This window comes from Tasmannia lanceolata, unplaced genomic scaffold, assembly GCF_043159265.1.
Source record: "Tasmannia lanceolata isolate RefF3 unplaced genomic scaffold, GAP_Taslan_0.1 ptg000008l, whole genome shotgun sequence".
NCBI lineage: Eukaryota > Viridiplantae > Streptophyta > Magnoliopsida > Canellales > Winteraceae > Tasmannia > Tasmannia lanceolata.
The window spans coordinates 2695615-2706918 of record NW_027518685.1 but is presented as its reverse complement, the minus strand read 5'-3'; the positions used below and the strand labels follow the sequence as shown (position 1 = coordinate 2706918).

General features: G+C 36.9%; 1 protein-coding gene across 2 annotated transcripts; it reads left to right on the top strand.

Annotated features, from left to right (window-relative positions):
- The first annotated feature begins 5212 nt into the window (after positions 1-5212).
- LOC143883930 (putative NAD(P)H dehydrogenase (quinone) FQR1-like 1) lies at positions 5213-10255 on the top strand. Of its 2 annotated transcripts, none has more exons than XM_077387254.1 (4): positions 5213-5366; positions 7721-7814; positions 8826-9088; positions 9831-10255. In XM_077387254.1, exons 1-4 carry the CDS (start codon positions 5344-5346, stop codon positions 10060-10062), a joined length of 612 nt encoding a protein of 203 aa, XP_077243369.1. In that variant the 5' UTR covers positions 5213-5343; the 3' UTR covers positions 10063-10255. The 2 variants fall into 2 exon arrangements, with proteins under 2 accessions (XP_077243369.1, XP_077243370.1); XM_077387255.1 differs by lacking the exon at positions 5213-5366 and adding an exon at positions 7601-7619.
- The last annotated feature ends 1049 nt before the right edge of the window (positions 10256-11304 follow it).

Genomic DNA, 11304 nt, shown 5'->3' with positions numbered 1-11304 from the left:
TTTGGATCAGCTGACACCCTTAGTATTTAATCAAGAAAACTTTACATTTATAAGGTAAAAGATAATAGAAGTAGAAATCCATATTTAACTAGAATTTTATTTCTATTTTTACATTTATATCTAATTTCAAGTCTGACTCTAAAATTCGATAACTCAACGACTTGGCTCTATAGAGCCCAAGTCGAGTCAACTCAGCCAGGCTTCGAGTTGACACATGAGTTTTTGAAATATGGTCCCTCCATTAACACACCAAGTAGAAAATCGCAGTCGAAGTTCTAAAATCTTATCTCTATATTGGAAACCAAAACCAATCCTACAACATAACATCATCAAAAGGCTGCCACCCAACAAACAAATTCCTCAACTTTACAGTTCTAGAGATTTTACTAGAAGTAGATCTTTTAGAACTTTCTCTCCTTAGAAAGCAACACACTTTTCAGAAATGGTCCTAGAAAGCACATGCATTGATATCATGCCCAATGTGTATTATATAATTCATAGAATGGGCCATTTGATGCTTACTCTTTTACTCCTATTGTAAACTTAAAGACAAATCAATGGTCCTTAAGGGCAATGAAAATTCATGCTCGCCCTATTCAAATTGGTGCCAGTACTGGTGCCCACATAATTTCCATTGCTCTTCTTCCAGACTTCATGAAGCATAAAAATGGCAAGAAGCGGGCTAAATCTTGCGTCTGCCCAAATGACCAAAATACCCTTCAGCTTTTAGGAGTGGGCTGCCCGTAAGGGTGTCAATTTTGGCTCGGGCTCGGAAGCTCGCTCGAGCTCGGCTCGAATCCTTAACGAGCCGAGCCGAACCGGCTGGCCAGGCTCGTTAAGCTTAACGAGCCGAGCCCGAGTTAGGCCAGGCTCGGCTCGGCTCGTTAAGAATTTAATATATTTAAATATATATATTATATATTAATATATACACTAAAAGGGTTGTCCAGGGAGTGAAAGGGGGAGGATATGTCACTTCTTTTTTGGAACCCCATTTGTTACTTGGACCACCCCCCGTAGTGTAAAAAGAGTAGTAAAAAAACACTAGATAGGGCTGTCCAGGGAAGATGAGGGGTGCAAAATTAATATAATTCGAGCTCGATAAGGCTCGCGAGCCTGGCCGAGCCTGACTGAGCCAAGCCGAGCCGAGCTTTTGAGCTTAACGAGCCGAGCCGAGCCTGGCCAAGCTCGGCTCGGCTCGGCTCGTTTACACCCCTAGCTGCCCGTGATAGCTTTGGGACATTTATTTGATTTTTTTGTGGATAGTTTATTTTGTTAAGATGACATTTTATTTGAAATTTTAACACTAAAAGAAGGGTATTTTGGTCATTGTATTGAGTGAGAGAGGTAGGTTAAATTGCATAATGGAGAAGAGAGTCTCTCCCCATCATGCTTTCCTCCCAAAAGGCAAGCAAGAAAGAGGAAGAGGGGCGATAATCATGAGAAGTTTAAGTTGTGGAGTGTTCAATTCAAACACGCAAAAACTATAGGGTATGATTATCGATCGAGAATTCGTGGAGGAAAAGTGAGTTTTTGCCTCGTGCTTTCGGGCCCTCCTATGACCCCATCACATTATATCAATAATATATACACTTAATGGATTCCCATTGCATGCAATCCTTCTTCTTTTTCTTCACTCTCTCTTAGGCTCTGTTCACTTCTTTTCCCTGGAAAGGAAAGGAAAGGATTTCATTTTCCTTTTCTTTTCAGGTGACATGGCAGAAGGAAAAGGAATCCAGGGAAACTATCAAGGAAAATGTTTCGTTTTCCTTGGAAAGCCTATTTCCGATATATTTAATCGGAAATCAAATCTCGAGTAACAGGTAAAAAGTCAATTTCCACGTCATTTTCAGCTTTAAATAAGAAATTCCACATCTGATAATATTTTTCCCTTGAAAAGAAGTGAACACAAATATTCTGTCTTGTCAGGGAAAAAAAAGGCTGTTTTCCAGGGACAACAGCACTAGGGAAAAGAAGTGAACAGAGCCTTATGGAAAAATGCGTAGAGATCAAATGTTATACATGGAGCTTAGGTGTATATATTATTGATAAATATGATTAAGCCCGCATGATGTCAATCATGACTATAATATATCATTTGGTGTTTTAATTTTGAGTTCTACTTAAGAACCTTAGTTCCATGCCTGACCAGTTAATCTAATATTGGGTTCACCATTACTTTAATCACTTATTTAATAGTATATATAAGCACATATTTGACCATGAAGAAAGAGGAAAAAGTAAAGTCTAAGCGCTATATCACTGGTTTCCCTCCAATAGGCCGCGACCTACATAGTGGGTTCCATTTTTTATTGATCTAAACCGTTCATTTGAGATGCCTCGCCCCTGCTTTGGATCTCCTATGGGCTAAAATATGCCAATCGTGCAATCATAATATTGAGTGGGAGATGATAAAAAGCACCCCCTGGAGGATAAATCGCACCCCGTCTAGGATAATTCGCACCCCTTTTAACATGAATTGTGGCAGACTTTAACGTTAAAAGGGGTGCAAATTTATCATCACCCTATCAAATAATATGTAATTTTTGTTATTGAACAGAACTCTTGCTTGTACTTCGTTTTTGGCCGTCCATTTCAACCACAAAAATGACAGAGGTTAAAATGGACGGTATAAACCTTCACAAATTTGTCCATTTTTTTCTCACAGTTCGAACGGTTAGGATCTATCAAATGAATGAATGTAGGCCGGCCCACTGTGTTTCTGGCCGACGGAGTAGATAAGTTACCTACTCGATCATGTAGATACACTCTTCAAGAAAAATCAAATGATAAGAGGAATTAGGTCAAGCAAGAGGTTGCTTGAAGCATTACACCCAAGGTAACTAGTTTGAAATACCAAGTTTGTTGTCTCCAGCCCCTATATATAGAGATACACTAGGGTTATTGATTGGTTAATGGACTCTAGCCCATGTAGGCCCACTACACCGGTATCTTATTGGGCTTAGTGTTTTCTTCCCCTGAAAACGAGGTTTGATAGCTTTTTCTGAATGGCAAACAGGGTCCGATAGCTTCGGCAAATTATAATAGCACTCCTCTTTATTTACACTTTTCTAATTAGTTGTTGAGGCTATTATAAATTACAGAAGCTATCAGACGACCAATCAAATTACTATTTAATTAAGTGATTACCAAAAAAAAAAGGAAAAAAAAAAACTGCAGCTGTCGTGATAAAATAAAAAATAGCTTCACATAATTTTCCATAAAAAATTGTTGCGAAGGTAAGAGCTACAATGTGTTGAAAACAATAAAAAAATTAATATAAAGCATTACACCTAAGGGCTAAGGCTATCAAATCAGTGTTGATGGTCAACTCTTAAACAGTCCGTAATCAGAAATTTGCACTTAATTCATGATCCTAATCATCAGATCAATAAACTTTGTGGTGGAACATCTAAAAGGTCATGGTTTTTAGGCTACTGAGTCCAATAAGCTGTTCATCAGTTGGATTGTCACTGTCTACACACTGAACGGACGTTTTTACACTAATGCCCTCATTTGATACCTCTATGGCTCATGGGTTCCTATAAGGGAATTGAATCTATGGCCTCAAGGTTAATGCACAATGCCTTGGGGCTAGGGGTTTGAATCCTCTCTGTGTCTTGGTCATGATTTGTTCGAATACCTTCTCGGTCAAATCCTTTTCAAGGTGATTTTCAAATCCTACTCTCTGATTTTCAAATCCTACTCTCTGATTTTCAAATCCCAAGTACAGAGTGAGAGAGAGAGAGATAGTAGGTTTTTTTAAAATCCTTGGAAATAAGGAGGTGTAAGAATTGGGATTAACGGGTAAATTGGATTCAATTAATAAGAATGTTGATGAGAAGAGGTTAAGGAGCACGCGGTGGGGATGTCATTGATGTCGTTATGATGCCTTCATAGACCATATCATGAGAGCCCATGTGCATGACCCATGAAATTAGGGGTCGTGCCTTATCATAAATTATTATATTTGAAATCACTTCCTTCTTTTGATAATGTCACTCCTATTTTTAATAAACATTTTTTTCATTTGCCGTCATGGCCTTTTCATAATATTTTTTGTTTACATCTCACTTGAATCCATAACTTCGTGGTTGTTAAGGACTTCTGATGCCTAGAAAAGTCTAAAATAAGGAGAGGACTGTCGCTATTGAGGGAAGGGATGGATCGAGTGCCTTTAGCTTTGTTTGTTCTCGATTCGGATTTGTTAGATTTTGTGAGATCCAACGGTTGGATTTGGTTAAGATCTCACCGTTGGATCACATAAGACAGCTAGATAAATTAGGCAAGTGGATTAGAAGAGGCAAGCAAGAGATAATGGGCTCGCCTCTTGTAATCTACGTGCCTCATTTAGCTAGCTTACCCAATCTACCTCCAATATGATCCAACGGTGAGATATTAACTAAATCGAACCGTTGGATCTTATATAAGAAAAATGATTAAAACACCCTTATTCAAGGGTTAAATTTTTACACAAATACTATAACCGTCAAGGTCATTATCGGCAACCCATTTCTGCAAACCCCGGTGAACGTATTTTTGCCGGTCCATACCGAGTTTGATCTGCAAAAGGTGGTAACGTTGAAAATGCCACTGGTATTGGCACCACCATGTTTTGATTATTGCACTAACTCATTTTGTCATTTATTATTCAAGCATCTGTCAACGGTTATTGTATTTCCCAAAAGATCTTAGAAGCCAAAAAAAAAAAAAAAAAAAAAAAAAAAAAGACAAGCTGAGTTTGTGCAATTATTAAAGACTCTCCTCCGGTGCCGTGTTGGCCGAGCGGAGACACACCATTATGGGTTAGGTGCGTGACCATGATGGGTTTAATTTTCTCTTGCAGTAAGGGTAATTTGGGAATTTTCTTGACAAGCTATTTTGACCGGTCTTTCTTTACGTTCAGAACACGTGTCACCATATTGTCATCCCGTTTTCATTCCAAAACGGATTCTTGTTTTGGAGACGTCTCTCTTTTATAAAAAACAATAAAAGAAAAGGTCCAGCTGTAAAATATTCGTTTTTTTTTTTTCAGATTTGTTTTGTATTTTCTAAATATTTTTTAATTATCAACGTAAGTGATGATGGAGCATGACATCAACATCTCCATCCCCATTTATCTCTGAAAAAAGAGAAAAAAAAATCATTTCACTCTAATTAAGTAATTAACCAAGTAAAATAATAATAATCTTGATTAATTAAGTCATTAATTAATCATCCGGTCAGACGAGAGGGAAATATAAATAGGGCTCGCTTCTTTGTTTACATTCTCATATTCTTCTTCTTCCACTCTCTCTTTTATCGACGCAGAAAGCACAGAAAACAGCTTCAAAATATCCTTCAATGGCGACCAAGGTTTATATTGTGTAAGCATTACTTGAAATCGATCTCTATTTCTCTCTCTTTGCTTTGTTCGTTTGTAGATCAGATGTTTATTTTCCTTGCCATTTCTTTTTCTCTTTTGTTTTTCTTGCCAGCATTTTTAGGTTTTTATGTTTGAGTTAGATCTTTGGATCTTTCTTTGATCTCTCGATTTCTTTGAAGATTTTTGAGTTGTATAGATATTAGGATCTCTGATTTGGTTTTCGACTCGATCTCTGAATATATTTGTTTCGAATTTCCTTTCCGGTTCTGAAGGAAATTCGAAACAGTTTACTCTCTGTTCGGGATCTGGTGGAATTTTAGTCGATGATCTTTTGATAACTGGATGATTAATGATCAATGATGCTTTTCTTTGGTCTTAGTTTGAATTGAAATTGATGATCTATTGTTCAGATCGCCGGGTTCAATCACTTTGTTTGTGAAATTTGACGATTTTTTTTACTTTTTTTTAAAAGATGCTTGTTTTGATGTTGTCTAAGGATCAAATCTGAAATGGAAAGAAAAGAAAATGGGAAATTGTCGGTTTTTAGTTTAATGTTAGGTTGTTTAAGTAGTGGAATTTTTGTATTTTATATTTTTTATTGTTACGTGATTTCAGGTAAGATTTTCTTCTTTCCTTGCATTTTGTGTCTGTATTTGTAAATATTTAATTTAGTAGCCCTTTTCAATTCTTGTAACTAGAAGGAATCAATGAAGATGGCAATTCCATTTATGAAGGAACTCCAATGCTGCAAGAGATCCCATTTTCTTTTATGGTGATTAGCGCTGAGCTTTGAAAAACTTATATACAACTAAAATTTAACTTTTATGGCTATTAGGTCCTATTTTGTTTATAATTTTTTATTTTTCCATTTATCTTTCTTCTTATATCTATCTCCCTGGCAAGGAATTAAAAGTGGAAACAAAAAGGAAAAAGAAATATGTCGTAAAGCATCATCCAAGTCGGTAAATTCTGCTGATGTATTTCTTCTTTTGCATTCATAATTCTCAAGAAGTTGTCTTATTTAGGCCCTGGTCGTTTAAGATTATGACAACCGATAGTAGTGCCAAACCGATTATTGGACTCAAATTTAAACGTAATTTTGAGTCCGATAATCGGTTTGGCACTTGCAATCAGTTTTCATAGTCTTAAACGAACAGGGATTTAATGTTTTGAACCTCGTGGTCCACATCAAGGGGTAGGTCTTGGATGTAATGGATAGCTATTTCTAGATGGACTAGTAATATTGGGCTCTGATTTCTTTCTGTCCTTTTCCAAATTGCCTTTGATAGAAAGCCTTCTGTATGATAATTTGGATTGCAGGTCAGGCTTGTAGTGGGCCACTTTTCGCTTTTGTCAATAAATTGCTGCCATTCAAAAGAAATAAAATAATATTGGATTGCAGATTTATCTGGCTTACGTTGGAATTTATCTCAAACAACAACTTTATTAACTTTATTAGATTTTTTCAAATTTCATTTAAGCACAAATTTAACTAAAAGAGAAGGGAAAACTGAAAATGTTTGAAATGGAAGAGAGTGAATATGCTGTCAATTACTATTATATCAGGATTTAGAACCCTCGACAATGTAAAAGATCATTAATAGACCCTCAATTTTACTATTAGTTTGTGGTGTATAACTCTTGCAAATAACACAAACGTATGTAAAACTCATTCATATTATTTGCATTGAAGATATTTGAGTTGGAACTTTCTTAGTTTTCTCAGCCTTTAAGTGATTCTAAACCTTATTATATATGTAAAGGAGATTAAATTAGCAGCTAAACAGTTTGCAGTGGGAATAGTACCTTGACCTGAACTCCTGATTAATTTATTTAAGTCCTATGTTCACATCCTATCATGTATAGGTAGAAACGAAATTCTCGTGCCTTACCTTTTCTTTCTCGAAGTTTCACTTTATTGTGACTTTTGGTGTAGTAAGGACCCACTGGAAATATAAATTTCACCTGCTTTCATGTATTAGCCGGTAAATAGTCAAATCATCTCTGACATCTTGCCAACTCTATATTTGCTGTAATCCCTTTCAGAAAGACTATCATGTCTTTTGAACTCATGACAACTCTCACCCCTCTAATTACCATTTCCCAGACGTATAGCACTTGCTTATTTTTGGCAATAAGAAATTGCTTCATGTTCCTATGTACCATGCCACCATATGGTAAAACAGAGTATGCTGAACCCTAGTTGACTTGATTTTCGCCAACAAATTAAGAGAACAGAACATGAGGATGAGAGGTAGAAGCATAGCACTCTATATATTCTTCATTTTACATAATGTCCATCAATAGCATTTCTTATTATTAGAATGATGATCGAACTTTCTACTATTTATGCAGGTACTATTCTATGTATGGGCACGTTGAGAAGTTAGCGGAAGAGATTAAGAAAGGAGCTGCATCTGTGGAAGGAGTTGAAGCCAAATTATGGCAGGTTTGTGCTTGCCCCCCCCCCCCCAATCAACTTTGACTCACATTACCACACACATTGGAATGAACTATAGCAACGAAATTTGGCGTCGGGATTCTTTCTTTGTTGATTGTTAGCTAACATATTAGTTAACAAATTGGAGATATCTTGTTAAGTACTAAAGATAGATTTGTTGGTGATCTATGTCGATTTGTCACTTAAGATTTGGGAATATCAATGCTTTTAGCAAAGTGATGGGTAGAGCTTGAGCTATTGAACATTGGTCGCTTTTGTACAAGTTTCATATTCAGCATGCCATGCAGATGTGGCCATAATTATTTGTACAAGATGCCACTACCTTTCTACTGCTTTGACTTCATTGCCAAACTTAAATATTTAGCTTGCGTGAGAGTTTCTTCAGAAGTTTATGGAAATTTTTGTAGACAAGAGAAACATAAGCTTGGTAAATTGAAATGTTTCTATGATGCAACTTGTTCTTGGTTTTCGAGTTGGTTGATTGGAAGCATTTGATTTCCAACTAAAAATCGAGTTGGGTGGGAGTGAGTGGATGTCGGATGAAAATACTAACTGTGGATGTTAGATTCATATCAGTTCTTTTTCAAATATTTTTTGTAATTTTTTCACCAAGCTATTTAATCATACCTGATGGATCTATTCTGGTGTTAGGTATATTTGTTTAGTTATCCATGTTTTTGTATTGAGCAAGCATCGTTTGTTTTTCTGTGCTTTGTGGCAAAATCATGCTTCCTATACAGCTGGTAGTTGGGACATAAATATCCTGTTCTATCTTCATTTTTGCATAACTTATCGAAGAATTTGTTTGGGTTCAGTTTTTTGGGGTAGTTGGGATTTGGATGGAGGCAAACTCCATTACGCTGTCAAGGAACAATTGCACCCTAGCAGATTAATGGATATTTTTTCTTTATATTAGTAGTGCTATTTTCATCTTGTTGTCATTGCTCAAAAAACAAGAAAAACAAACCCCAATTTAGTTGTATTGTGGCATATGAACAGGTTCCCGAGACCCTCTCAGAGGATGTGCTCGGAAAGATGAGTGCCCCACCAAAGAGCGATGTAGCAATCATTTCACCAAATGAGCTTGCTGAGGCTGATGGGCTGATCTTCGGATTTCCCACAAGGTTTGGAATGATGGCAGCTCAATTCAAAGCATTTATGGATGCAACTGGGGGGCTATGGAGAGCACAACAGCTAGCAGGCAAGCCAGCAGGGATATTCTACAGCACTGGATCACAAGGCGGTGGCCAAGAGACTACAGCGTAAGTTCCATGTTTCACATAAACTGATACTACCATGTAATTTTGGTTTACCACAAAACCCTGTTTGACACTATCCAACATGCCCATAGGTGACGTTAATACAAACATAGATTTCTTTCCTTAGGCATGTCTGGCAGCCAGGAATTTTTTATTTTTCATAATAAATTAGCGTCTCCAAGTGGTGAGAGAGGTTAGGGTGGATGGGAGAGAGATTTGAGAGGGCACAACCGAGACGAGGCTGAGAAGTGACTAGAAATCAGGAAAAAGTCAATCATATTTTGGGGAGTTTTTAGTTTCCTGATTTTTAGCCACCTCTCACCCTAATCTCAGTCGTGCCCTCTTAAATCTCTCTCCTCCCACCCGCCCTACCCTCGTCACCACTAGAGGACACTAATTTATCATGGAAAAAAAAATAATCATAGCTGCCAGACAACATGGCCTTAAGGCTCTGTTTCTTTTCGATGTAAAATGGGTGTAAAACAAATTTTATGTCAACTTTTCCACTGGCTCCGTTTCTTTCGACATAAAAAGGGTGTAATAACAAATTTTACCCCCATTTTTACACTAAAAAATGAGCATAAAATTTGTTTTACATCCATTTTACATCGAAAGAAACAGAGCCTTAAAAATGGGTATAAAATTTGTTTTACGTTCATTTCACATTTCACGATGAAAGAAACATACCCTAAGTTTTTAAATAACATACGCCAATTTTATTGGCATTCTGTGGGTGGTTTCACAGATTAACAGCTATTACTCAGCTGGTTCACCATGGAATGATCTTTGTGCCCATCGGGTACACATTTGGAGCTGGAATGTTCGAGTTGGAGAAGGTGAAAGGTGGGAGCCCTTATGGTGCGGGCACTTTTGCGGGTGATGGGTCAAGACAGCCATCTGAGCTAGAACTGGAACAAGCTTTCCACCAGGGAAAATACTTTGCAGGAATTGCTAAGAAGCTCAAGGGAGCTGCTTGAGTTGCACCCCTCCACCACACAGCACATTTTAGCATTCTATACCTGTACATTGCTTTGATTAAGCATTTCAGTTCTCTCTTCTTTTGTCATGAAATAATGTTGTCCTTATTGTCCTGTTAGACAATGTGCTACTTCAGTATTATTGGTTGGTTTTTATCAATGTTATAATTTGCTTGCCCTTGAGAATTCACAATCTCTGTTTTTATGGAACCCACAGAGAGGGGATTGAAACAAATTTAACTTAACTAGCGTGGATGTACAGCTTTTTTGTTTGGAATTTGTGGGCATACAACCTCACTTCCTTGTCTTTTGTGCGTGTGTCACACCATGGGTTTCGTTATCTTACAAACGAAATCCCATTTTGCTAGCAGCCCTCTAAACTTATCTGACAGCGAGAAGAGAAGAAAATAAGCAGAGTATGTTCCGTCCTCGTATGAACTATTGACTTGGGAACTTGGAAGCAATCTTGAAAGCACTCTGTGTGATGAACGAACCATCGACTAAGAAGAAGTCTGGATTTTGCCAAGTGATATTGACGGAATGGAAAGTCCATGTTGGCCGACATATAAAGATATTTTCACATCCTACTCATCTTTCTTCTCACAGGGGGAATAGGATCCAATAAAGAAACTAAAACTGGTGGAAATCAATAGCTTACATTAGAGTCAGCAAGTGCCTCTAATGATGACAGAGACATCAAATGAGTTACAAGTTTTATAATTTAAATAAATACTATTTATGCTGTCATTATGGTGGAATCATCTTCCAATATTTAATTAAATGAGAAATGTACTTAAACCTTAATTAGGTTTTATTACCTATAAATATATAGGTTAGAGTTTGGTCATAATAACATCTCTTCTGAAGGAGAAAGGTTTGATCCACGATTAAATCTTCGACCTTCTTTCTTGATTATCATAGCAATGAACTTGGGGATCTATTTTTCTTATTAACAATCTCGTTTCCATGCATATATGATGCTTAATCTAGGTTTAAATATCAGATTGTACCAATAAAGATCAATTCTAACGAGTGGAATCTGGGAGTTAACATTCCATTTTTACTCTTGGATTTATGTTGATCGTGTTAGTGATTTTCAAGATAAAAATATTTTTTGAAATAAAAAGGTTTTATTTTGGGAAAATGGGTGTTTTGAAAGAGGAGAAGAAAAATGCTCGTGGGAACTTTCTGCCGCACTTTGCATTTGCTCCGATAGCTAGTGCCTGGTCGGATGCTATGTGG

Coding starts and splice junctions, on each gene's coding strand:
- LOC143883930 (XM_077387254.1), top strand. CDS start 5,344: ATGGCGACCAAGGTTTATATTGT. Junction 5,367..7,720: donor GCGACCAAGGTTTATATTGT/GTAAGCATTACT, acceptor CTATTTATGCAG/GTACTATTCTATGTATGGGC. Junction 9,089..9,830: donor GGTGGCCAAGAGACTACAGC/GTAAGTTCCATG, acceptor GTGGTTTCACAG/ATTAACAGCTATTACTCAGC.